This window comes from Aspergillus japonicus (genome assembly GCF_003184785.1).
Source record: "Aspergillus japonicus CBS 114.51 unplaced genomic scaffold BO86scaffold_16, whole genome shotgun sequence".
Lineage (NCBI taxonomy): Eukaryota > Fungi > Ascomycota > Eurotiomycetes > Eurotiales > Aspergillaceae > Aspergillus > Aspergillus japonicus.
The window spans coordinates 154,683-180,025 of record NW_020291653.1 but is presented as its reverse complement, the minus strand read 5'-3'; the positions used below and the strand labels follow the sequence as shown (position 1 = coordinate 180,025).

The following is a 25,343-nucleotide window of genomic DNA, read 5'->3' as shown; positions in this document are numbered from 1 at the left end:
AAGGGGACCCAGAGCCCATCCGGAAAACTGCTATGAAATACGGGTGCTTAACGTCTTTCCTTGCTTTGTCTGTTCTAGGTGTAATCGGGTTTGTGAACCTGCTGCATGTTTCCGGGAATCGGTGTTTGCTTCAATTCTGTTCTGCTGCTTTGCTTATTGACATGTTCGCTTCCAATGTCTGTCTCTGCTCGCTCGGTGATGGTTTATAGTGGGACTATTTACAAATTACTCCGAGTCTGGCCTTCAATACAGTCACCCGGCAATGATTGCAAGGATTCTTAACTCGTCTCCGCAGCACGTAAGGGTCGGTAGGGCATTTCCCCTTTCACCCCGTAAAAAGCCTTCCGGCCGCAGTGCAGCTGCAGCTGCGGTGGAGTGGTAGTGCAGGCCCTTACAGACACGCATGTAGGATTTCCCACAAGACCATCTCCGTATTCGCATTCGTCGGGTCGTTCCATACCCAATAGAAATAGAGTCCCAGGAGGAAAAATGCGCCAAAGAAAGTAGAAAGAAAGAGTAGGAAGAAAAAGTAACCAATATGAAACATGAAATCCGAGAGTCCCTGCCTCACGATTCACAACCAAGGTCAACTGAACGCAACGCGAAGAATTGCTGCAACGCTAACATGGTTTTCACTGTCTCGGGAATGGATCGCAAGGAGTTTGGAGGAGGCAAAATGTGAGGCAGAAGGTGATGTAGAAATTGAATGAAAAGGGTACATGTATGTATAGCTATGTATGTAGATAGAAGAAGAGATGCCAGGTTGATAGAAGGCTGGGACAGTGGTGAACGATAGAAGACATTGATGGCCAATGATGGAAATACGCCTTGATGATGCAAAGGGTGAAGAAGGGGAGCGGTTGGTATGAAGACAAAGAGACGTCCTGCATCAACGATGAATTCGTTAGACAGCACCGGTCATATGGTCGCCGCGCATAGACCGCTGCCAGGAACCACTGCCGCTAGAGCCCGAAGGCGGACCGTTGTGCGGCGAGCGCACAGGGAGGGCAGCCGCCGACTGCAGCGGCATTCTCGATTTGGTGTTGTGGGAGCTGGCTGAGCGAGAGCTCATGGGATGCATGGGAGGTTCCAACCCCGGAGAAGGGCCACCCACGGGAGTGCGGGAAGGGCGTCGGCCAGAGCGATACTCGTCCTCTCGGTTCTCCAGCGACAAGTGCTCCAGAGATATGGGCGGAGAGCGAGTGGTTCTTCGGGGCCGGGGCGAGGGGTTGGCGGGAACGTAGTTGTGGGCGTAGTGTGCGGGCATGTCGTGACCCATTACGGGAATATCGCTAGACGAGGACGAGGGGGAGGCGTACTGCGGAGTGCGTGACGGTCTGCTGACGGGGGCTTTACTACTAACAGGAGGTTTGACCGCGGGGCTGGGCTGGTGAGAGGAAGAAGAGAATTGCATGTCATCCTTGAGTGATTTGGGCGCTGGAGGGGCGAGGTATGACTTCCGGTTGTGTCGTTCCATCATGCTGATGGCCCATTCCTGAAGATCTACTGGGGTCCGCTTAGCGGCCTGCAGGAATGCATCTTTGTCCTAGAATGTCGGTCAGTCTTGCCCACCGTCTAAGCAGCGTTGGAGAGATGACATACGTAGAGTTCCCGTGGTGTTGGTCGCTCCTCCGCCTTCTTCAGAAGACACTTGGCGACGAACTCGTGGAGGATGGGTGGGAAAGCGTCGCTCTTGGGCAGCTTCGGAGCAGGCTCGTGCACAATTTGCTGCAGCAAATCCAAAATCCCCATTGGGCCAGCGCTGGCGCGATCGCCTGCCGCCGAGTCCGAGGCATCAAACGGGAAGCGCCCGACAGCCAGTTCCATTACCGTCAGTCCCACACTCCAAACGTCCGAGCGGACTGTATAAGCGCCTCCTTGAATTCGCTCCGGAGCCATGTAGGTCGAAGTGCCTACAAAAGTATCGGCAATAGAGTTGACAATTTCGGTGGCGACACCAAAATCGCACAGCTTGATGTTTCCGCGTGAGTTGACAGTGATGTTAGACGGCTTGATATCGCGATGCATGATTCGGTGGACTTCATAGAGATAGACGAGACCGGCCAATACCGATTCGGTGATCTTGCCCAGCACGTCTACCCGAACCGGACCGAAGTCTTTGGAAATTCGATCAAGTGAGCTATTGTTGTGTCAGCCAGTCCGACCTTAAGTGCGTTGGAGGGCTACAGCCGCGAGGAATTCCGCAGAAGACGCTTGACCTACCCACAGTCCATGTATTCCATGCACAGCACAATATCCCGAGCTTCGTTCTGGAACGCTCCGTAAAAAGTCACAATATTGGGGGAATTGCAGTCATGGCCCACTTGGAGTTCTCGTAGAATCTGCTTTCTCACATTCTCCTTGGCATCGACACGGATGATCTAACCCGTCTATCAGCATCGCTTAGTTTATGTGCACTGGGTATCGAGAAGTATACCTTCCGGGCCATGACGACCTTGGTTGATGCATGCATAACCTTGGAGACTGTGCCACCATTACCCGCGCCTAACTCTTTCAGAGTAATGAGATCCTCACTCCGCAGGTCAAGTCGAAACTCCAGGCCAATCTCGAGGGTGTCGGTGCGGGTGGTTTCGGCGCTGCCAACAGCGCCCGAAGCTTGAGAATCACCATCGACGGGATTTGAGGCGGGTTTGGGAGCGGCATTCAAGGCAAGCCCCTTGACATTCTTGCGCTTCAGGGTGCGTGCTTTGAACTGGTCGGCCATGGCGACTGATCACGGAGACCGGTTGAGGTTTGAGGGGGAGAAGGAGGGATGAAGAGGATGAAGGCGGCGTGACGTGGCCGCCGTAATCAAGAGGTTGAGATAATGCTCGAGATAGCAGTAGAGGCGAAACTGTGTAATTAGACAGACCGACAGTTGTGATTGAATGTGGCTCGGACGGCGCTGCGACCCGGACAAGCGCCGAGCGTCTAACGCCGGAAGAACAGGTGGGGAGGGGGGCGTTCAGCTGGATGATGGGGGGGGGAAGGTCGGTTACCAGAGGCGGGAGAGTTGGGGAGGTGAAATTCCACAGAGGAGAGATCAAAAGCGGATGAATGGATAATAAGAGGGAAGTTTAGCGGAGAAAGGAGAGATAAGGATTAGGCTTTGGTAGAGGGGAAGAGTAGAAGAGGAGGAGGAGGAGGAGGAGGAGGAGAAGGGAGAGGAGAAGGTGGTGGTTGTGGTGGTTGGTGGTGGTGAAAGAGGAAAAGGTGGTGGAAGGCAGTAAGTTATTACTACTACTACTACTACTACTACTACTACTACTACTACTACTACTACTACTACTACTACTACTACTACTACTACTACTACTACTACTACTTAGTATACTTAGTAGTCATCAACTTCCTCCAGACAAACTGACAATGGCAACAATAGCCAAGTAAATAGATCCATTTAATCCATTTATCTATTCAGACTGGTTCTTCTTGGGCAGCAGCCTACTTATGCACCTTTCCTTTTAGTTCCTTTCCTTTTCTTTTCTTTCCTTTGCTTTTTTGCTTTTTCGCTTTTTCGCTTTTTTGCTTTTTTCTTCTTTTTTTTTGTATTTGACTTCTCTCTTCTTTTTTTGTCTTTCTAGTTCATTTTTCAAAGTACTAAAAAACAAGACTCCCACCGGCACTACTACGGAGTACGTACGGTAGTAGGAGTAGCAGAAGTAGTGAAACAGGGGGAGTCACTCACTGGCGGGGTTCCCACCACACTAGCTTCAGTCTGAGAACTGAACTCCATTTACGGAGTAGGAAAAGGTCATCCTGGGGGTAAATTTAGATTGTCAAGAAGTCAAGATGTCAAGAACACCGAACTGTTCTGGTCTTCTCAACTGACTCTCAAGAATAGTGTCATGTGACATGCTCTGTCTATCAAACTGCACTCTAGGTTGTTGTGGAAGACTGAATCCGATTACCTGCAGCTCACGTGCCCTCCGCCGCAGTCCGCATTCCAGCCACCTTTCTGGGCGGTGAAAGAGAAAGCCAGCCGCGCCACAGCAGCAGCCTCGTCTCTGCTCTGCCCGTGTATCACTCACTCTATCCAGTCTTCCATTTCCAGTCCAGCTCATTTCACACTCTCTCTTGTGTCGGTCCCTTGTCATCTTCTCTCGTGTTCCCCCCAAGGGTCGACCTTCCATTTGACCTCTCTGTCAAGCTTCTGCTTCTATCCTTCTGAGCATTCTCCCCGCAGCGGCCCATTTCAACTTCCCTTTCTCCATCTCTTGCAGATTGCAAGAAGTCGATTCACCTCTCAGCCCCCAGACGCCTAACACAATATGAGTGCGCGCGACTTGGTTGAGGGGGAGGCGATGATCGATGACGATGAAAATGACGAGGAGTTGGCCGACGACTATGACGGCGATGTCCGAGAGGGTGCTGGCACCAACAACAATCAATACGACTCCAGTGAAGAAGAGGAGGAGGACGACGATGATGAAGAGGCTGCCCGTGCAGTAAGTGCCCGGAATGAATTGACCTTGACACGTAATTCTCTGTCTCCTGCGCTAACCTTCGTTCTCTGTGCTAGGTTCGTGAAGGATTCATTGTCGATGAGGATGAAGAATTAGAAGAGCGCGCCGAGCGCCGGCGGGAGAAGAGGAAACAAAGAGATCGTGAGCGCGAGGATGAACATTTGGATGAAGAAGATTTGGAGCTCATCGGTGAACTACCTCCGAGGTTCCAGTCTTCATCCGCAGCAGAGGTATGACCAGCCGACCCCCCCCCCCAAATGGGCAAGACCTTCGTCGCGCGTACTAATACAGCCTGCTGGTATTAGCCCAAGTTCAAGCGTCTCAAGCGCGGACACAAAGATCGTGATATACGACAACCATCTCAAGGCATCGACGATATCTTCAATTCCGATGAGGATGAGGAGCCCGCCGGTGACTACGGACGGTCCGGCCACCGGAGGCCCATGCACGATGAGATGGACGACTTTATCGAAGAGGATGTCTTCTCCGACGAGGAAGTCCAGCGTGAACGCGAGGACTATGAGGTTGCCCGCACATCCAAGAGTGGTCTGGCTGTCACAGATGCGACTGGCCTAGATGAGAATGCGCTCGATGATATGCGCGCCGCCTTTGGAGACGGCAATGAGTACCTGTTTGCTCTCGAGATGGAGGAGCAAGAAGAAGAACAGGAAGAGGATGAGGAAAAGCATCTGGACCTCAAGGACGTTTTCGAACCATCGCAGCTGGCCGAGAAGATGTTGACTGAGGAGGATAACCAGATCCGGTTATTGGATGAGCCTGAACGCCACCAAATTGCCCGCAAGCCTTATCGCAATGTTGCCTTGACTGAGGATCAGTTCCGCGAGGAGGCTGTCTGGATCTCAAACCTGATGCTTCTCAAGAAGCGCATCGAGCCCGAGCTACGTGAGCCCTTCCAACGATCGGTCGCCAAGGTGCTCGAATTCCTCGTGACAGATGACTGGGAAGTTCCCTTTATCTTCCAGCACCGGAAAGACTACATGATTCACGCTGTGAAAGTTCCGGTCGATGGGGCAGGCCTCGATGCCGATTCCTCGCAATTCACCACTAAGGCTGAGAAGCTCCTGAACATGACCGACCTCTGGGAGATCTTCGATAATGACCTCAAGTTCAAAGCTTTGGTGGAGAAACGCACAACCATCCAAAAGACCTATGATAACTTACAGAGTCTGTTCAATATCAACGATGAGATCGTGTTCGAGATGCTATCGACCGCCACCAGCATGGAAGAGTTACAGGATGTTCAAGACTATCTCCACTTTCAGTACGCCTCTCATTTGCGCGATTTGACCCTTGCCAATGGAGACAACACCGGGGAGACTCATCGCCGGAAAGCAACCAGCAAGACATTCTTTGAGCGCGTCCGGAACGGTAAGGCGTACGGTCTCGTCCGCGCATTCGGCATTACGGCCGATGCCTTCGCCCAGAATGCCCTCAAGGAAGGCCGCCGGCAATACACCGAGGATCCCGCCGAGCGCCCGGAAGAACTGGCAGATTCCTTTGTGGACAACGACTTCTCGAACTCCTCCCATGTGGTCAAGGCTGCCAAGACCATGTTCGCCGAGGAGATCGTCATGAGTCCAAAGATGCGCAAGGTAGTTCGACAGGCGTATTATATGAGTGGTGTAGTGGACTGCTTTCGGACGGAGAAGGGCCTGCGGCGCATCGATGAGCAGCATCCTTACTACGAATTCAAGTATCTCCGAAACCAACAACTAAGCGACATCGCCCGCCGGCCCGAGATGTACCTGCGCATGCTCAAGGCCGAAGAAGAAGGTCTGGTCGAGGTCAAGGTCCGCTTCGAGAACTTTGACCACTTCCGGCAACGTCTGTATACAGACATTGAATCCGACAATTACAGCGAGCTGGCGGACGTATGGAACCGGACTCGACGCGACGTCTTAGATCTAGCGCTGGGCAAGCTGGAGCGGTTGATTAACCGCAGCGTGAAAGAGAACCTTCGTCAAGAGTGTGAGAACTCGGTGGCCAAGGAATGCCGTGAAACATTCTCGTATCGGCTGGACCAGGCTCCCTACAAGCCCAAGGGAATGGTTCTGGGCACCGTGCCCCGCGTGCTGACCCTGTCTACCGGTTCTGGTGTGGTGGGTCGGGAGCCCATCCACTGGGCCTACGTTGAAGAAGACGGTCGGGTGCTGGAGAACGGAAAGTTCCTGGATCTCTCGGTTGGAGACCGTGAGCGCAATGTAGCCGATGGCAAAGACGTCGAAGCTTTTATCAGCCTAGTCAGTCGGCGCCGTCCGGATGTCATCGGTGTCTCCGGCAACACACCGGAAACGCGCCGACTGTACAAGCTGTTGACCGAGCTGGTGGACAAGCGCAATCTCTGTGGCGCACCTTACACTGATGACCGCGATGAGACAGCCACTGACCCCTTGGAAGTGGTCATTGTCAACGACGAAGTGGCCCGCCTCTATCAACACAGTGAGCGCGCGAAGAAGGATCACCCCAGTTTCGGTCCTCTGACCCATTACTGCGTCGCTCTGGCCAAGTATCTGCAGAGTCCGCTCAAAGAATATGCCTCGCTCGGCCGTGACATTGTGTCAATCCAGTTCAAGCCTGGCCAGCAGCTGATTTCCCAAGACCTGCTGTTGAAGCAATTGGAGACGGCACTGGTCGATATGGTCAACCTGGTGGGCGTTGACCTCAACGAAGCGGTGACGGATCCGGCAACAGCTAATCTGCTGCCCTACGTTTGTGGTTTGGGTCCGCGTAAAGCAGCCCATCTGTTGAAAATCGTGAACATGAATGGCGGCGTGGTGAACAACCGAGTCGAGCTGTTGGGTGTCAATGCGCAATATCCAGCCATGGGCGTCAAGGTATGGAACAACTGCGCCAGTTTCCTGTATATCGACTTTGAGAATGCCGATCCCGATGCCGATCCCCTTGATAACACTCGTGTGCACCCGGAAGATTATGATATTGCACGCAAGATGGCGGCCGATGCATTGGAGCTGGACGAGGAAGATATCAAGGCAGAAACCGACGAGAACGGGCCCGGAGCGATTGTGCGCAAGCTCTTCCGTGAGGAAGCACAGGACCGTGTGAACGATCTGATCCTGGAGGAATATGCGGAGCAGTTAGAAAAGAACTTAAATCAGCGCAAGCGCGCGACGCTCGAAACGATTCGCGCCGAGTTACAGCAACCGTACGAAGAATTGCGGAAACAATACGTCTTCCTCAGCACTGATGATATTTTTACCATGCTGACGGGCGAGACGACCGAGACGCTTGCCGAGGGGATGGTGGTGCCTATCTCGATCAAGCGGGTGACCGATGACCACATTGACGGCAAGCTGGACTGCGGCATCGATGCGCTGGTGCCGGAATCGGAGCTGACTGATCGATACGACATTCCTGTGCGAGCCCTGTATCAGCCGCATCAAACAGTATCGGCGAAGATCTTGTTCCTGAACCGAAAGACATTCTCGTGTAATGTGTCGCTGCGTGAGGAACAGGTCAGCCGGCCGTCCCATAGGACACCGGGCGATCGGCTTCAAGGCGAATGGGACGACAGACAAGAGCATGAGGACCGAGAGGCTATGCAGGAGACAACCCAGAGTGGCGGCCGAACGATGCGTGTCATCAAGCACCCGTTGTTCCGGCCGTTCAACTCGACGCAGGCTGAGGAGTTTTTGGGATCCCAGGGCCGAGGTGACGTGGTTATTCGGCCCTCGTCCAAAGGGCCAGACCATCTGGCCGTCACATGGAAGGTGGCAGATGGTGTTTTCCAGCATATCGATGTTCTCGAGCTGGATAAGGAGAACGAGTTCTCAGTGGGTCGTACGTTGAAGGTGGGCGGTCGCTACACGTACAGTGATCTGGACGATCTGATTTTCAACCATGTCAAGGCGATGGCCAAGAAGGTGGACGAGATGACGCTGCATGAAAAGTATCAGGACGGCACCCGGGATGCTACTTGTAAGTTTGGCTGTCTTTTGTGCTTATTCCCAGTCACTTTTTTCTTTTCATCATCTTGCTAACACTTCCCTCCTCAGACTCCTGGCTGGAGACTTACACCAAGGCCAATCCGCGCCGGTCGGCCTACGCGTTCTGTCTAGACCCCAAGCACGCCGGCTACTTCTTCCTGTGCTTCAAGGCGGGCGAGAATGCTTCGACGCACAACTGGCCAGTGAAGGTGATCCCTCAAGGATATGAGTTGCAGCGCAATCCTTATCCCGACATGCGGGCCTTGTGCAATGGCTTCAAGCTGCTATTTACCAACATGCAGGCGGGTAGGCGCCGTTAAGGAGAGGCCCTTCTCCTCTTGTGTATACTTGTGTAATATTTGGGATGGTAACTGCTTGGAAAGAAGGAAATTAGGGGGGGTGGATTGTCACCTTTTCTTCCTCTTCCTCTTCCTCTTCCTCTTCGTCTTCACACATTCTATTCTGATTCTCCTATCCTCGTGTAATTCATTCCGGTTTCCCTTGGCATTGATTGATCCTGATGGCCTTGCTTGGTCCATTTTGCCGTATGATTCTTTGATATCTTCCTTCTTCTTCTTCTTGTCTTCTTTTTCTTTTTTTTCCCTTTCATCATTGTCCTTGCATCAGGTTGCGGGAATGCATTATTGGTTTACTTACTTGTGCTATTATGGGAAATTATACAGTCCCGAGATGTCTCGGAGTAGCTCTTAATTGTTGATGGGGCATTGTATTGGTGATTTCTCTCATTCTTAAATATCCTCTACCAAGATTCGGGGGACTTTTTTCTGTTTGCTTGTGACTGACCCGACCGACCGACCGACCGACCGACCGTAGGCGACTCAAAAATGAGAAGAGAAGAGGAGCAGAAGGGTAGTGTAGATACAGGACAGTATACAGGATACAGGATAGAGGATAGCCAAGTTGTTCTCGGCTGACTTGCCGCTTCTCTCAGAGTGTCTGCTGTTTCGGGGAGCTTTTCCCCTTTCCTTCTGCCTTCCTTCCTGCCTTCCTTGATCTTCTCTTCTCGTCTCTTCCTCCACCTTCGCTACTATCACCTCCACCTCCTCTTCACCTTCCTCTTCCCTCCTTGTTCAATCAACTTTACTACACCTCCGTTACTCGATGCTTCTCAAGTCTACTTGGATTCTCTGGTTCTAGAGAGTCTGTGTGTGTGTGTGTGTGACTGACCCTGCAACAAGGGAATCTCTCCTCCTGCTGACCACCCCTCGTGCAGCAGCTGAGCCTCGCCCTCAATTCTCTTTGTCAGCCTTGTTCTTAAAGCCCTTTCTTTTCCCCCAAGTCAACAATTGCTTCTCTCAATCATCAACATCGTCGCCCTTCGAATCATTCTTGAAGCGATCGAATCTTCTTGCTCGTTCGCCATCCTCGATTGACCTGCCTTCGGCCCCGAGTCCCCCTCATTGTTGCTTCCCCGCATCCGTCATGGCTGCCATGGAGGAGTTGGAGATCCACAGCAAGGTAAGGGATGGATGACTGACGCGCTCGTGTCCCCCTATTCCCTTTGATCCCGAGTCGATCCTCGCCTTGCATCGATATCTCCGCGCCGATCAGATCGTGCTGAGGCTGACCTCCAACTCTACTGCGTGCCAGTCCTACTTTGTCCGCTGGGTCGCTGTCAAGGCCGGTCACACTATCTCATGGAGCATCCAACCACATAAAAAATCGATCAATTTCGGTATCTTCAAACATCCCGGCAATTCCGCCATTCTTGGGTCGAACACAAACCTCCCCGCGACCGCCGACACTCCCAGCTCCGAATCACCCGACCCGATCACCGCCGGCACCGGCGGGCGCGCCAATGGCTCCATAATTGAGCGGTTAACCGGCATTGGGCTGAAGCAGGTCCAGTGGCTTGGGAAATGTGAGGCCGAACGTATAGTGCGCGGTACCTACGATGTCCCTGCCAACGAGGGAGGTAACTACGGGCTGGTCTTCGACAATACCTTCTCCAAGCAGATCTCCAAGACCGTGACCCTTGTCCTGCTCACCTACCCAACAGCTCTACCGCCACAATCAGTTCCAGTGCCGCACGCAGCGAGCCAACCACAGCAGGGGACCGCTGATTCTGCAGCGACAACCGAGGCCGGAAAGCCCCTGCCGGCGCGCCGTCGGGGCAACAGCATGCTGCCCCCTCCGCCGCCTATTCAACCCAGTGAGATCGACTCGGCTCAAACCTACACGGGTTTGTTGCAGAAGCGAAGGCGGAAACGCCACCAGGGATGGGCGCGTCGTTTTTTCTCGCTCGACTTCACCTCCTCTACCCTATCCTACTATCACGACCGGAACTCGTCCGCCCTGCGCGGCTCTATACCGCTCAACCTGGCCGCGGTTGCCTGCAACCAGCAGTCGCGCGAGATCTCGATTGATTCGGGTACAGAAGTCTGGCATCTTCGCGCCAGTAGTGATCAAGAGTTCGCTGCCTGGAAGCGTGCATTGGAACGGGCGTCCTCTTCCAAAACCTCGGCCGAAGACCCCAACCACCCATCCGAGCCGCTGTTGCGGGTCCCTTCTCAGCGCGTACACACCGATGCCGTTGATGAAAGAGACTGGGAGCAAGTTGAGAGTTTGGTCAGCAAGGTGTCCGGCACGCGTGATGCCGTCCGGCGCCTGGCTAAGGACACCGATCCAAAGTATCTAGGCCCGGACCGGCCCCGCGGCCGCTCTCCGAGCCCTCACCGTACCCCGACCGATATGAGTGGAGAAGAGCCCAATGATGGCCGAAGGCCGTTTTGGAGGCGTAAGAGCAGTGCCACCATCCAGCCCACCGTGAAGCGCAGCACCACCATGAATTCCATGTCCTCCCAGCTGGCCATTCCGGGCGCCTTCGATTCGTCCTCGGTTCATGGCGATCGCAAGCCCGGTAGCATCACCAGCCACCCCGATCACATGGACGAGATTCACGAGCATCTGATGGCCGTCCTACGGGATCTGGACCACGTCGTCAGCGAATTCTCCAGTCTGATCGCCGAGACCAAGCATCGCCGTCGTCAGCCCGGTCGGTCCCTGCAGTCACGGCATAGTTTTGAATCCGAGATGTCGCAAGAGTTCTTTGATGCCGTGGATGACGGCCATAGCTCGCCCCTGCTCACCATTCAAGGTGATAATAACAGCGAGGATGAAGATTCTCGCGACGGGAAGACCAATGGCAACGCCACCTCAACATTGGCCAAGGAAGACGTCGTCGCAGATGATGCACCATCGGATAGTGATGATGATGAAACAATTCCGGAAGAGACATGTGATGGCCATGATCAGTCATCGCCACTGTTCCCAGTGCGGCCCAGATCGCTAACGCCATTGCCTCAAAAACCGGTGCCGCGGCGCGAGAATATCACTGCACCAACAGTAATGCCGCCGAGTCTGATCGGGTTTCTACGCAAGAATGTTGGCAAGGATCTGTCCCAGATTTCTATGCCTGTGTCCTCCAATGAGCCTCTTTCTCTGCTGCAGCGTGCGGCCGAGGTCCTTGAGTACTCAACACTTCTTGACAAAGCTGCCAATGTCTCTGATCCGGTGGAGCGGCTCGTATACGTGACCGCGTTTGCATTGTCGCCGTTATCAAGCAATCGTGTCCGAGAGCGCGCCATCCGCAAGCCCTTCAACCCTATGCTCGGCGAAACCTACGAATTGGTACGTGAGGATTTGGGATTCCGGTTCATCGCCGAGAAAGTCTCCCACCGACCCGTCCAGCTTGCGTACCAGGCTGACGGCCCGGAATGGAGTCTGACGCAATCCCCCATGCCCACCCAAAAATTCTGGGGGAAATCTGCCGAGATTGTGACAGAGGGTCGCATTCGCCTCACGCTCCATACCACTGGAGAGCACTACAGCTGGGCTTCGGCAACCTCGTTCCTGCGCAACATCATTGCTGGTGAGAAGTACGTCGAACCTGTCGGCGAGACCTCAGTCGTCAACGAGACGACTGGCCACAAGACAGTATCGACCTTTAAAGCCGGGGGTATGTTCTCCGGGCGTAGTGAAGAAGTTAGTACCAAGACCGTCGATGCCGACGGCCGTGATCTTGGCCTCGGATTGACAGGCACTTGGACGACCTCCCTTCAGCTCACCAAGAACGGTTCGCCCACTGGCACAGCAGTCTGGAATGCGGGCCCGCTCGTCCCCAATGCCCCTAAGCACTATGGTTTGACGGCGTTCGCGGCGAGCTTGAATGAAATTACCCCGATTGAGGCGGAGCAGCTTCCGGCAACGGATTCACGACTGCGACCGGATCAGCGCGCCCTCGAGGACGGGGATGTCGACCGTGCCGAGGAGCTGAAGGTTCAACTCGAGGAAGGGCAACGTGCCCGTCGTCGTGCGATGGAGTCGGCTGGCGAGCAGTGGACGCCGCGATGGTTTTCACAGGTGGACAATGCGCCCGAGGGCGGTGAGATTACATGGCGGTTGAAGCCCGGAAAGGAGGGTTACTGGGAAGAACGGGCCAAGAAAGCCTGGACGGGCGTGGTGCCGGTTTTTGAGGCCTAATGCACCAGGATGCCCCAACCTTCCTGCCTCCATACATACACGATCTAAGATCTCGGTTTCTGATTCTATGGAATAGACCGCTTGATACTTTGTTTCCACAGCGCGCATACGCTGTATATGTGCCTTTTTAGAGGTCGGGCTAGCTAGGATGCTCGTTTGTATTGATTACCAGTAACTCTGCTAGCTAGCCACATGTATTTAGGCAAGTCAAAACAGACTATGCCAGGAAATAACCATAAACTAGAAGGACAGTTCGCTCTGCATCTCCACACTATGCATGGAACGAGTAACACAAGAAGCTGGGACAGGGATCTGAGAATGCAAATAAGTCAAGCAAAAGTCAGGCAAACCCGCCGGTTAGATCATCTACCGTATATGAGGTTGTGTAAATGGCAAATATAATCAATCGAGATGCAGGGCAGAAGAAAGGAATCTGAATCTTGCAGAAAAGGCATGTTTAAGAGTAAGAAAAGGCGCATATCGCGAAGGTCTAAATCAATTGACTAATAATCTTCATCGGAGTGATCATGGACGGCCCATCGGCGGTTATTCCGGGATTTGGCGGCGCGTTTCGCGGCGCTACGATCCGAAGAGGCGAAGTTCATGCGCACCATCACGGGGAGGTTATCGAGGACGGCACGGTTTCCCTGGAAGTAGTGGGCTGCAAACCCACCCTGCAAGATGCGACGGAGCGAGTTTAGGCGGATCCACTTCCACCACCGGTCGATGTTCATGACGCCCTGGCTGCCGACCTTGACGGTCAGCTTGCTACCGTATCGCCGGTTCGTGTCTTGATCAATGGCGGAATTATACATGGGCCCACGCCGTGGGTTCGTAACGGTGGTTAAGATGGAGGTGAAGTTGCTGTGCAGGCTCTTCTTGTCGCGTTTGCTGATGCGCTTGTTGTGGATCGTGGCCAACGACTGTAATTGCTGCTCGAGCTCGTGGGTGTTGTGGTAGGCATTGTAGCGCTTGATGAGCTTGGGGCCGGAACGTTCGCCGGGCGATAGGAAGGACTCTTCGTCGGAGTCGGCGTCATTGGAATGACCTTCCTCGCCCTCCTCGTCTTCGTCGTCTTCCTGCTCGGTATAACTCTTTTCATAGAGGAGCGCAATGTTCTCCCCAGCGGCGACTTGCACGCCCGAGTCGCCACTGTCCAGCTGATCCATGAAGATTTGCACCGCATCCTCACTCTCACCTTCGAGATCGTCAATCTCTGTAGCGAGCATTCCCCATTCCTGCAACGCGGCCGTAACACTGTTGGCATCATCCGGGGCGTCGATAGACTGGCCATCGGAAGCAGCAATGTCGAGGAAGAAGGTCATCTGATCCAGGATGCCGTCTTCACCAGCGCCACCGAACATAGTGCAGACGCCAAGACAGTGGATGGCGGCGGCTTTGATCGAGGTCGAGGTGGAGTCCCGAATGCTGCGGGACAGGAGTGACTCGACATTTTCGTAGATGGTGTTATCAAAGGCCGTGATGGCCAGGAGCTCGAGGGCGCGCAGGGCTAGTGTTGTCTCGCGCACACTGGACTCGAACTTGACACTGCGGCAGAAGGCCGCTAGCAGATCAGAGATCTGGCTACGAATGTTATCTTCGACGTAGTGGGACTTGGCCAGGCGGCAGAATGCGGCGTAGGCCTCCTCACGACTGAGGACACTGCTACGTTTGCGATCGAGGATGTCAGCAACGACATCGTCGAGTTCCTGCGTCCAGTTGTTGGTGTCCTGGTCGGGATCTTCAGTGAGGTCATCCAACGAACCAATGCTATCACGCCGAATCAGCATTAGTCAGGCCAAGAAATTTCGGAAAAGTTGACGATGATGTCATGCCAGGGAAAGCGGGCGGCGCAAAGAGCACACAAGAGGGAAGGAAAGAGTAAAGAAGAATAACCGGCAGAAAGGGAGAAAGAATCAAAAAGAGCTTACCTCAAAGCAGTGGTCTCATCGCTAAGATTTCCTGCATCTTCTTCATCTGAGCCATAGCGACTGGTTGGCCGCGAGGAAGGACGAGAATTTTGGGCGGAGGCGGTGCGCGATGTGCGGCGCGAGCCTTCGCGAGAGGCGGCTTTGCGAGAGATCGTCTTGCCGCTCTCCAGCACCTGACGACGTAAGTCTGGCATGGTGATATTGTATTAGGCAGAGAAGTGAAGAGAATGGGCGGCGTGGCAAATCAAGAAGGAAAGGGTTGGTCTTTTTTTCCCTGTGCTTGTTTGGTCCCTGACAGGCGGGTTATATAGCCTTGGGTTTTGGAACTGGAGAAGAAAGGGTCCTCTGGTGAGAATGGTGAGGGCGAGGGAAAGAAGCTATGCTAGAGGTATAGAAGATGTTGATTGTAGAAAGAGTTCTTCGGAGACAAATGACATGGTAAGTTTGAGAAGGAGAGATTCTTCTTCGATTGAAGGAAGAAAAGATGAAGAGAGAAAGAAGTGGATTAGAGAAGAAGAAAGAGAAGAAGAAGAAGAAGAAGCAGAAGAAGAGAAGAATAGACGGAAAGGAAAGCCAGCGGCGAGTAAGACGGAGAAGTCAACTGGTCAGTGAGTGGTTCGGCCCTATTATGTACTGTACTGTACTGTACTGTATGGAGTACTCTGTACATTACCATACATTACAGACAGTACTCCGTACTTCCAGGTTCCTTGCTGACCATTCATGTGTTTGCTATTTGCCCCTTTGCATGTGGCCTCGGGCATGTGGGATGTGGTTTTGTGAATATACGGAGCTATTCTCACCATTCCGATTGTTCTCTCTCTCTCTCTCTCTCTCTCTGTAAATCAGTAAATCAGACTCTGCCAATCAATGCCCGGTCTATCACCACGTGATGCGGGGTTAGGCCTTATCGCTTGAAGGTAATCACTTTTCCTCATCCTGTACAATACATACAGCTATTCAAAGTTAATCATACTGAGGTCAAAAGTGTTGACTGTATCTAATCTTGCAAGGCGGAAGGAAGGAAGAAAATGAAGTAGAAGAAGGGAGTGAGGGGGTATCTTAACATCTTATCAAGAGTGATCGCGGTCATCTATGTATACAAAAAAAAATAATACCCTCAAACACCCTTATTTTCGTTGCAAGACCAACTCAAGAACACGCTGCGCTTTGCTGCCCTCCAGGTATTCTCTTCCCTCTCGGCGCCGGTCATCTTCATCCTCGTCATCGCCCAGTTCCAGATCCACTTGAAGACTGGCCTCATATGCGCTCATTACTGTCTCCTCATCCACCCGGATACCTCCATTTACCAACACTCGGATACACTGCGCCAACCGGGCGATCTCGCGTCTCGTCTGTGGCGGGATCTCGTCGTTCTGGCTGGAGTAGATCGAGCTCGACACCATTTCTTCCATACGCGTGATTGAAACGTTTTCTGTCGTCGACGAGGCCGCCGTCGCACCGTCTGCGTGCCTCGAAATCCAGATATAGCCGTTAACCCCAAGAATCACATCGACATCTCCGCCCCCGTTGGCTGTGCTGACGGTCCAAACCTGCCTCCGTGACCGAACCACACCACCGACTGCGCCCGTCGCAGCGGCCGCGCTTCCTACACCACCCTTGACAGTTGAGCTAGATGCGCCACTGCCGCCCGTGCCCGTCACCGCGAGGAACACGCCATTCCTCAGTTTTCCGTACTTCAGAGACCGCGTATGAAGCGAAGCGCCTCCATCCGAATGTACACTCTGCACCTCAGCCACGACCAAGTCTCCTTCGCTGAAGAACGTTCGAATCTGCAGTTCGTCGGCGCTTGTGCGGCGGCGGAGAATACCGCCCGGTAGGTTGATTGCCGAGAGAGGCAGCTGAGCGAGTAGTGGGGCGGCGACGTCGACTTTCCACCGGCGGGACTGTACTTCAACAATGCGCCCTACCACCAAGTCACCGATTTCTGGAGTGTATCGTGCACGGAGGGGTTGGACGGAAAGCAGCTTGTTGGTCTTCTGCACCGTACCGGCAACAGTGGCGATGATTGAAGTTGATAGCGGGTTTGTATAGGTACCATGACCTCTGCGCGGAGGGTGGGACAAAACGCATTAGTCACGGTGGGCAGAAAAGAAGAGATGACGGTTGTTGCAGGATTACGAACCTCATCCATTGCGGATCATCAGTGACAACCTCACCCGGCGTCAAGACTCCAGCGACGATATTGGTGCCTTCAACCAACCGTTGACGCTTGTTGGGTCTGGATAAATTGCCTGTCGCCAATTCGACGCCGCCATCCGAATCGACGGACATGGCATCTGAGTCGGAGTCGAAATTGGGCAGGTCAACATCTTCCACCACCGGGGGCAGGATTGTAATGGCCATGCTTCAAAAGTTATCGAGTAGCAAAGGATCGAATATGCAGATGGCAAGGTAAATTTTCGCCAATCGAGTCGGACGGGAAAAGCTGGGAGGTGGTTACATTCGTTGCACTCTCGTCGGTCATTCTGTGAAGACTTTCCGGACCGGAACAAACCAGACAAACTTCTGGTGGAGATGCACGTGAATCCCGCTAATTTAGCCCTTCACTCTCAAGTATAAACCATTTCCATTGATGATTGAATAGTTTCATCTTCTATCTTTCGAATCGGTTCTTTCCTTTCTTAGTTCTTTTTTTTTTCGAATACAAAAGGACTACAAATCTTGTCTACGTAAAACAGAAGCTCAGTAGCCAGAGAAAGATGTCAGTTCCGCATAATGCTTTGTCAAAGTGCAGGCTTCATTAGGGTACAAAACCGACCAACATAAGATCCCCAATAATTAATATACCGAGGAGTATCACCCGAATACTGAGTCTCAACGGGATACTACCGGCCCTTCCTCCCCTCCTGAACAAAATGACGCTAGGTGGAATACTGTGGGCTCAAGCATTGATGCCTGAGGACCGCTTCGATGTCCGCTTGGCAGGAGTAGAACCATCATCGTCCTTGTCCTTCTTCTTCCGGCTTGGACGACTGCTGCCACCCTTAGGCCGATATCCACTGTCTTCATCCCGCTTACGTTTGCCCCTGGCACCCCCCGTGGTTGGTGCAGTCTCCACAAAAGAGCCATCATCATCATACACATCCTCGTCCTTTCGAGCCTGGGCGGTGGCTCTCTTAGACGCACGCGAGGGCCGAGAGCCAGACTTCTCGGAAGCGTTCTCGTTATCTTGAAGGAAAATCTGGGGCTGATTTCGTCGGAGCCAGTTATGCACGGAAATCGGGATACGTAGATTGGCATCCCGCGTACGCTCGACGAGGGATGACTTATTCGGCATAGACACCAGCTGTTCAATGGCACCCTCATCGCCCAATTTGGCATCCAACGCTAGGTAGTACTCCGTCTCATGCTCAGGAGTCAGGAATCCAAGCTCGTGAGCGGGGTAACGATCCTCGGGTCGATTGTCAGACAAAGGTGCAGAATGGGGCACCTGTTTTAGGGACGTGTACTGTAGGCGCGGTGCAAAGGCTTTGCTTCGCCGAACGTCGTCTTCCAGTTCACGATAGGCATGAGCAGTCATCCGGCCAGCAGCCATACGACCTTTGGCATCCTTTAGCATGGATCCCGCGATGGCGGGATCATTGTAAGAGGCTGGAATATCTCGATCGGGAGGTGGCAGGAAGGTCTCATCTCCTGGCGCACTCAAGTCGTATCGTAGACTGGGAGACACGTGGAGGTTGTCATTGAATTCAAGCAGAACCTCCAGAAGTTGACTGTAGCACTGTCAGTATCGACGGGAGTCGACCAGGCGAGGGCGATGTATGCATACTCATTCTGTTCCTGGATTCTCTTAGAAAGATCCTCGATGCGCAATCCTTCGCGAATGAGCGCCTCGCTTTCCCCCATCTGCATTTCAAACTTCATTTTGAGCTTCGCAAACTTCTTTCTGATTGGCGATAAAGATTAGCCAGTGGCCTAAGGACCATACTGCTCTGGGACTATGCTCACTTGAAAGACTTGTAGGACTGCCGAGCAGGGGCGCCGCCGGAGGCATCGGGCAGACTTTCAGCCACCGATCTTGTTTCGTCAAGTGTTTGGGACATGACGAACACGAAGCACAATGGAGAATGAAGAGTGGATTCTATTGTTTTCCCTTTTCCTGTTGGTGAAAGGGTAGGCGTTCTAGAATTAGGAGGCTAGGGAAACCGGTTAAGGGAGGAGTGAGATTGTGAGTGTTTGACATTGGGGTCACTCCCTTTGCAGACTGGCGAATCGGGCTGGAAGGATTCCGCCAAGCCCAGAGTTGATAAGGCGGAGTGTTTCTGCCCGCCGCAATAGAAAAGCGATAGGAAATGGAGAAAAAAAATTATCTCCGACTGCGACAAGAACTATTCACGCATGCATCTCATTCTTTCTTATGATAACTCTTGAAACTCATCGATTGCGACCTTCATATCCACTTCTACAGCATAGCTCTGTCAAGTTCCATTCCAGTTTCGTGAAAACTTAGTCATGGCTAGCATTGGGGAAGGAACCCAAAAGAAGCGCAAGCTCACAGACGTTGAAGAGATCGAGATTGACGTCTCTGCCCCTGAGCCGCCATCGAAAAAAGCTTTGCGTAAAGCGAAGAAAGCAGCCACTGCAAAGCCCTCCGAGTCTACCACAGAGACTGAAGCGGTGGCCGCTGTCGAAAAACCTACTACTGCCCCCCAAAAGCGTTCCGATCACGGTGTCTGGATTGGAAATCTTGCCTTTTCTGTCACCAAGGATGATCTGCGCACCTTCTTCACGAGCAACTGTTCCTTCGCGGACACGACTATTACCCGCATACATATGCCCAAGGGCGCGGAAAGATTCGGAAAATCTCAGAACAAAGGATTTGCTTATGTCGACTTCTCCACTCAGAAGGCGACCGAAGAGGCCATAGGCCTCAGTGAGCAGCTCCTAACAGGTCGTCGCGTGCTTATCAAGGATGCAAAGAGCTTTGCTGGAAGACCCGACAAACCCAAGGAAGACGGTCAGACGGGCTCTGCAGCATCTGGTCATGCTCCCTCCAAGCGCATATTTGTCGGCAACCTCGGCTTCGACGCCACCAAAGAAGCCATTGAGGAACATTTCGCTCAATGCGGTACTGTAGCTAACGTACATGTGGCGACCTTCCAGGACTCCGGCAAATGCAAGGGTTATGCTTGGGTGGTGTTTGAGGATCTTGCCGCAGCTGAAGCAGCGGTGAAGGGCTATGTGCTGGTGAAGGAGGATGATGAGGAGGAGGAAGACGAATCCGAACTAGAAGAGCGCAAAAAGTCCAGGAAGCCCCGGCAGAGGAAGATCTGGGTGAACTTCCTTCTGGGACGGCGGCTGCGTATGGAGTTCGCCGAAGACGCCACTACTCGCTACAAGAAACGGTTCGGAAAGGACGGCGAGGGCAAGAGAAACAACAACTCAGAGACCGGCGATGCCGAGGCTGGAGAATTCGAAGCCACCGAAGAGCAGCCTCGCCAAGCACGGCCTCCTAGAGCCAAGCAATCGAAGCCCGAATATACAAGATACGACCAGGACACAGTGCAGAAGCTTAGTGGTGCCATTGTCGAATCCAAGGGCAAGAAGACCACCTTCGATTAATGGTGGTCAGTGAGGCGATGAGAGCAAGCAAGTGGACGATAGACAGGCTTTGAGGGTCGGGTGTTGGCCTTCAATGAAGCGCGATACTAGAGGGAGACCCTCGAGTGTGTACTCTGGCCGTTGGTTGTCAATATAACGCGCGAGATTGTGAGCTGGTCAAGCCTTGCATGGTACGAGATTCGAATGTCGCTTTGTCTGAGATGCACGGGAAGGAAGTGTTTCCTTGACTCCATCCATTGAACTATACCCCACTGTTTCTGCTGGTACGCATAAGTACCATGTATGTATATAGACTTGTAGCAGAAGGGAAGGGGGAGGGTGTGGATCCAAGGCAGTTTGCAGGAAGACGGGAGTTATACCCTTACGATGATTCCGGAATGAAAATGATTGATTGATTAGTTTCGTATCTCAACGAATCAGCTGATCATTGCAATTGTTGTCATTCATATCACAAACCCATCAGATTTGGCCGGTCGAGGGCGATCAATCTCTATCTTATTATTACACAAGTCCATCAAATTTCAACTGATTGGGACGCAAAGGAGTGAGATTAAAGCAGGTTAAGCTTCGTACATACGGTACACCTGCCAAGGCCTTAGTCAGCAGTACCATTCATACCCACCACTGACCAACGATGATGATGATGATTGTTATTATTCTTATTCCACTTTGAGGATGTGTACGAGGTACCTACATTGTCTGGATATGGATGTGGGATGTTGGAATTGAGATGCGTATGGATGTACAGTATCACCCCCAAACCAATGTACATATGTATGTTCCTGAAGGAAAGGGATCCTCTATATGTACTGGACAGTATGTACTGCAACAGTTCCACTGGTTGGAAGTTTGGATGGAATATGGGGAACTCGGGAGTTGCGACCGCGCGTCGATCAAGTCGATGTGGTTCGTTCCTGGTTTCGGTCAGTTCTTTTTTCCTGGAGTGATTACCTACTGTGAACTCACTGTACTGTACTTACTGGACTTACTTCCATCTGCTCCGTACTTCAGTTTACCTTAAACTCCTACCTACTACCAAGTCCTCCCTACTCGTTCTAGAATCGCTGAGGTGGTCGTGGAGGGCACTAAACCGGATTGAGGTGGTTGACATCTCTTTCGATGTCATGGCTCTCTTCGTCTCGCAATGCTCAAAACCACCAACTCCTCCCACCCCCAACTGAATTGAACTGAACTAACCACTCCAACTAGCTTAAGAGGTGCTGCTGTTACTTTTCCTTTTCCCTCAATCTCTCCTTCGCCCTCTTTTTAGAGGTGCAGTATCCTATCTTTCTCTTCTCCCCGATTAATTCGTTTTTCTTCTGCTTTTCTTCTTCTCTTCTTCATCTTCTTCCTTCCTCCCCCTCACCCACTTCTTACTTTCTTCTCCCCGTTCTTCCCCACCTCTTCTCACATGCGTATTATTAATTTCTTCTTCCTGGTCCCCGTTTTGTTTGCCTCAGCTTGACTTCTGTCCTCCCACCCGCCGCCAACCACCACTAACCACAACCGACCAACCGACCAACCATCCTCATCATCACCACTACCACCACAACTAGCAAACACCTGCTCCTGCACGCCGTCACTACACTTCGATCATTTCTTATATTTTGTCTCGTCTGCCTACACCGCAATCATCCTCGATCATTACAGCTACCCTCTTTCGATTCATTTGACTTCGTCGAGATGGCCCCACGACGTCACAACATCGGTGCTAGCCGCCGAAGGAGAAGAGACGAGGAGGGCGAAGATGAGGGCTCACTGGATGGTGAGCTGGAGGATGACTCTCTCAGCGAAGGCTCTGTTATCAGCCACCAAGATGATGAAGACGCCGATGGAGAAGGTAGCGATGACAGCGACGACGAGCTGCAAACGTCTTCGCACACTCGTGCTTCGCAACTCAATGGGCGAAGGCCCGAAGTAAACCAGAAGCCGGGACGCCGCCATTCGACATCTCCGAGCAAACGGCTTATCGCTAGCACGATGTCAGATACAGAGGCTATGATGAATGGCATGAAACTATCGGAAGACATCACCCGGGAGACGGAGATCCATTTTGATGACTTGAAAGGGGAGCTTGGCCCTCTAACGGGAAGGACCCCATCGGCACCACCATCGGAACCGAGAAGGGAGACCATTACAGAGAAGAAACGCCGGGAGCAGGAGAAAGCCATAACCAAAGAGAAGGATGAGAACCCTGCCTTGGTGCCCACCCGAGGGAGCTTCTTTCTTCACGATAAGCGTTCTATCGACACCGTGACGAATGGCCACAAGGCTTCTACGAAATCGAAATCTAGGCCATATGGACTTATCGTGGACGGTAATGTGCGCAGGTGCGTCAATATCCAGACTCCGATCTCGTAGAGCCCGGTCGCTTCTACGCGTCAGCCCGTCACACCAGCTAACCTGCCGTAGACACAACGTCGTCAAGCCGGATGCAAGCGAAGGGCAGTGGACGCATGATCTCCACGATACCGTCGCTGGAGACCGTCCATCGACAGCCAAGGCCCCAACCGTGCCAACAGGGTTCTCGAACTATCCCCAGCGACCTGTTCCCACGGCTCCCAGGTCATCCCCGCCGAATCGGTCTTTTTCGAGCACTACGTTGATCGGGAACGTGCCTGTGGTGGTCCTCCTACCAGGTATGGAGCAGCCTATCTCCTATCCAGCAGTCACAAAAAAGCAACACACTCGACTCCCTCAGCATCGCCCTCCGCTACGTCGCGATAAACCCGTCCGGATCTCGCTTCCGGGCCAACCTCCTCGATACATATTTCCCGCCATAGAGCGGTCCTTCATCTTCATCCCCCGGGCTCTGCGCCCGAATCAGCAGGCGTTTCGCGGACGTCGTGGCGGTTTTATGACGGGGCGACGCCCCAGCATTTATGCAAGTTCGACGTACGCCCCTAGTGTCAGTATCAGCCGACGATCATCCTTGGGCAAGCCGCCCTCACAGGAGGGATGGCACTCGCCGGCCGGCTCGGTCTTCTCACGGCCTACCATCATTACCACTGAAAATGGAAAGCCAGTCGTCCGCCTACCTCCTCCACGACCGCCTCTAGGAATCCTGCACGTTCCTGCTGGTCCAGTACTCGCCTCGTCGGCAATACCGCCTCCTCTGTCTTCTTTACCGCAGCCCCCCGCGTACCGTGAGAGCTGCCCGGCTCCCATTCCCATGCATCAGCCTCGTCCTCAGAAGGCCGTTTCAGTTGCCGACATCGAGATTCCGGCAGCCTTTCCCTTCCACACGCCCCAGCCCCAACAGGAGCAGCCTTTCCATCACCAGGTGCCGATGCCTGCCAACGGACCCGTCTATGGTCCGGAGGCCTCTACCCACGCACCTGTTGCTCACACATCTGCAACGCCTGTGTCCCACATTCCCGACCGCGCGATTCATGCGCAGCCGTTCCAACCATACGGATTTCAGCAACCTCAGGTGTTCTACCCTGCATCATATCCGGCGGCTGCCGTCTATTACCCGAGTTCGGGTACAGACTATCCCACTTTCAACGCGGCAAGTGCTCCAGGAGCTTCCGCCCCGGCCTTCCCTCAGGGACAACATGGGCCCCCCTATATGGTTTCGGCGGCGCCTTCGTCAGGTGAACAAGCGTCGCAGCCAGGAATGGTTGCCCATGAAGCTGGCGGGACGGTCTACTTCTATGATGCCAACCAGATGTATCCCAACTCGTCATACGGAATGCAGAATGTTCCCGCGCCTGGTGGAGTGGTTGGCATGGGTGGGATGTTAACACCCCCAGGCGCAACTTACTATTACGCCCAGTCCCAGGGCGGTGTCTATTATGCCTCGCAGTGATTAACCCACTGAAGGCTTCACTTCTCGATTCCGTCTCTTTTCTCTTCTCTTCTCTTCGTCCTATCTTCTTAAAATCCCTTCTATACTACCGACTCTAAAATCTCTGACCTCCCCTCCTTGATGACCATGTTTTCTTCTCTATTCTTTTTCTATATTCCCTCATATCTTCATTCTCACGGAAACGCACCGATTTTTGACCTGTCTTCGAAAACATGATGATGTCTCTTTTCTGCCACGGCTCTTCTTGATGTGACCTATGCTCACTCTTCCAGTTTTATCTTTCCGTGGTATAGGCTCGCCGAGCATGTTTATGCTGTTCGGGCTGTCTTTCAGTTGTGGTTAGATTAGGCTTTTCTGCATTACTAGCGACTCTTGTGATCTCCCCGCCTCGTCATTCGCCCTTGACTTTTCTCATAACTCTATAGCTCTTGCCGTTTCTCCCGTCGGTGCCTTCTTTTCTATTTCTATTTCTGCTTCTTCCTTTCTTCTTTTTTGTTTCATGGTTATTTTCCCGGGTGATCTGTCCGCCAGTGGTTGCTTGCTGCGGGACACCACCACTCCTCCCGGTGTACGGATACCATATTTGTTCCATGTACTCACGTGGTGAATGAATGACCATGGCCCTTATTTCTCATGACTTCGTTGCATGTCCAGTTTCCATGGTCTCTATAATGAGTGTACTCAATGATACTCACTACTCTCGGTGGTGTTGATGCCTATTCGTAATGATGGGAAAGACCCGGCTGGTCTGATCGGCGGCCAAGCTTGTTCGGTGGTTGCCTGTCAGTTGAGAGGGGAAAGTGGCAAGCTCTCGGCGCCGACAGCCAAGAGCCAAGACGTTGTCAAGGAGTGTCCTTCGTATACTAGCTTTTTTTTATCTGAGTCGCATGATGCAAGAATTATCCAGAGCGAAGATCCAAGAAGGAACAGCCAGACGAGGGGAGAAATACGGAGAAATAGGGATGGATGCATTACTGGCATCACTCTTTCGGTTTAATGGGGAAAATTAGGACCGGCCATAGCATCGCATCGCAAGCATTATTGCACAATTGCTGGGTGATCCCCCGGCAGGCGATCTGAA

The 25,343-nt window shown here is 52.8% G+C and overlaps 7 protein-coding genes across 7 annotated transcripts; 4 read left to right on the top strand and 3 right to left on the bottom strand.

Moving 5' to 3' along the window:
• Window positions 1-672: 672 nt before the first annotated feature.
• Window positions 673-2,901, bottom strand: ste7 (MAP kinase kinase Ste7). Its single transcript, XM_025677490.1, has 4 exons — window positions 2,438-2,901; window positions 2,224-2,381; window positions 1,603-2,140; window positions 673-1,546 (listed from the first exon to the last, which is right to left on the bottom strand). The coding sequence occupies exons 1-4, from the start codon at window positions 2,723-2,725 to the stop codon at window positions 905-907; spliced, it is 1,626 nt and encodes a 541-aa protein (XP_025528919.1). The 5' UTR covers window positions 2,726-2,901; the 3' UTR covers window positions 673-904.
• A 1,106-nt stretch (window positions 2,902-4,007) lies between these two features.
• spt6 (chromatin-remodeling histone chaperone SPT6) lies at window positions 4,008-9,190 on the top strand. The gene is made up of 4 exons (XM_025674373.1): window positions 4,008-4,448; window positions 4,523-4,696; window positions 4,772-8,423; window positions 8,501-9,190. Exons 1-4 carry the CDS (start codon window positions 4,272-4,274, stop codon window positions 8,749-8,751), a joined length of 4,254 nt encoding a protein of 1,417 aa, XP_025528918.1. The 5' UTR covers window positions 4,008-4,271; the 3' UTR covers window positions 8,752-9,190.
• A 302-nt stretch (window positions 9,191-9,492) lies between these two features.
• BO86DRAFT_388232 (oxysterol-binding protein related protein OSH3) lies at window positions 9,493-13,150 on the top strand. Its single transcript, XM_025671803.1, has 2 exons — window positions 9,493-9,910; window positions 10,043-13,150. Exons 1-2 carry the CDS (start codon window positions 9,875-9,877, stop codon window positions 12,932-12,934), a joined length of 2,928 nt encoding a protein of 975 aa, XP_025528917.1. The 5' UTR covers window positions 9,493-9,874; the 3' UTR covers window positions 12,935-13,150.
• Window positions 13,077-15,427, bottom strand: BO86DRAFT_447338 (IFRD domain-containing protein). The gene is made up of 2 exons (XM_025676580.1): window positions 14,866-15,427; window positions 13,077-14,704 (listed from the first exon to the last, which is right to left on the bottom strand). Exons 1-2 carry the CDS (start codon window positions 15,057-15,059, stop codon window positions 13,438-13,440), a joined length of 1,461 nt encoding a protein of 486 aa, XP_025528916.1. The 5' UTR covers window positions 15,060-15,427; the 3' UTR covers window positions 13,077-13,437.
• Window positions 15,428-15,919: 492 nt separating this feature from the next.
• Window positions 15,920-19,060, bottom strand: BO86DRAFT_447337 (exosome non-catalytic core subunit RRP4). The gene is made up of 5 exons (XM_025676579.1): window positions 18,838-19,060; window positions 18,659-18,775; window positions 17,793-18,602; window positions 17,012-17,233; window positions 15,920-16,932 (listed from the first exon to the last, which is right to left on the bottom strand). The coding sequence occupies exons 1-5, from the start codon at window positions 18,930-18,932 to the stop codon at window positions 15,996-15,998; spliced, it is 2,181 nt and encodes a 726-aa protein (XP_025528915.1). The 5' UTR covers window positions 18,933-19,060; the 3' UTR covers window positions 15,920-15,995.
• Window positions 19,061-19,214: 154 nt separating this feature from the next.
• On the top strand, window positions 19,215-20,849 carry BO86DRAFT_388227 (putative RNA binding protein Rnp24). Its single transcript, XM_025671802.1, has one exon. It carries the CDS (start codon window positions 19,342-19,344, stop codon window positions 20,449-20,451), a length of 1,110 nt encoding a protein of 369 aa, XP_025528914.1. The 5' UTR covers window positions 19,215-19,341; the 3' UTR covers window positions 20,452-20,849.
• Window positions 20,850-22,134: 1,285 nt separating this feature from the next.
• BO86DRAFT_398388 (uncharacterized protein) lies at window positions 22,135-24,262 on the top strand (the record flags this gene model as incomplete). Its single annotated transcript, XM_025673551.1, has 2 exons — window positions 22,135-22,781; window positions 22,864-24,262. 2 exons carry the CDS (start codon window positions 22,135-22,137, stop codon window positions 24,260-24,262), a joined length of 2,046 nt encoding a protein of 681 aa, XP_025528913.1.
• Between the last annotated feature and the right edge of the window lie 1,081 nt (window positions 24,263-25,343).

Bases quoted from the DNA above. Each gene is read 5' to 3' on its own strand.
- ste7 (XM_025677490.1), bottom strand. From the start codon at position 2,725: ATGGCCGACCAGTTCAAAGCACGCACCCTGAAGCGCAAGAATGTCAAG. The intron at 2,141-2,223 runs GTAGGTCAAGCG...ACACAACAATAG, and splicing joins ATGGAATACATGGACTGTGG to CTCACTTGATCGAATTTCCA. The intron at 1,547-1,602 runs GTATGTCATCTC...CCGACATTCTAG, and splicing joins CAACACCACGGGAACTCTAC to GACAAAGATGCATTCCTGCA.
- spt6 (XM_025674373.1), top strand. From the start codon at position 4,272: ATGAGTGCGCGCGACTTGGTTGAGGGGGAGGCGATGATCGATGACGAT. The intron at 4,449-4,522 runs GTAAGTGCCCGG...TCTCTGTGCTAG, and splicing joins ATGAAGAGGCTGCCCGTGCA to GTTCGTGAAGGATTCATTGT. The intron at 8,424-8,500 runs GTAAGTTTGGCT...TTCCCTCCTCAG, and splicing joins CGGCACCCGGGATGCTACTT to ACTCCTGGCTGGAGACTTAC.
- BO86DRAFT_388232 (XM_025671803.1), top strand. From the start codon at position 9,875: ATGGCTGCCATGGAGGAGTTGGAGATCCACAGCAAG. The intron at 9,911-10,042 runs GTAAGGGATGGA...ACTGCGTGCCAG, and splicing joins AGTTGGAGATCCACAGCAAG to TCCTACTTTGTCCGCTGGGT.
- BO86DRAFT_447338 (XM_025676580.1), bottom strand. From the start codon at position 15,059: ATGCCAGACTTACGTCGTCAGGTGCTGGAGAGCGGCAAGACGATCTCT. The intron at 14,705-14,865 runs GTAAGCTCTTTT...TCGGCGTGATAG, and splicing joins GATGAGACCACTGCTTTGAG to CATTGGTTCGTTGGATGACC.
- BO86DRAFT_447337 (XM_025676579.1), bottom strand. From the start codon at position 18,932: ATGTCCCAAACACTTGACGAAACAAGATCGGTGGCTGAAAGTCTGCCC. The intron at 18,776-18,837 runs GTGAGCATAGTC...ATCGCCAATCAG, and splicing joins CAGTCCTACAAGTCTTTCAA to AAAGAAGTTTGCGAAGCTCA. The intron at 18,603-18,658 runs GTATGCATACAT...ACAGTGCTACAG, and splicing joins AGAATCCAGGAACAGAATGA to TCAACTTCTGGAGGTTCTGC.
- BO86DRAFT_388227 (XM_025671802.1), top strand. From the start codon at position 19,342: ATGGCTAGCATTGGGGAAGGAACCCAAAAGAAGCGCAAGCTCACAGAC.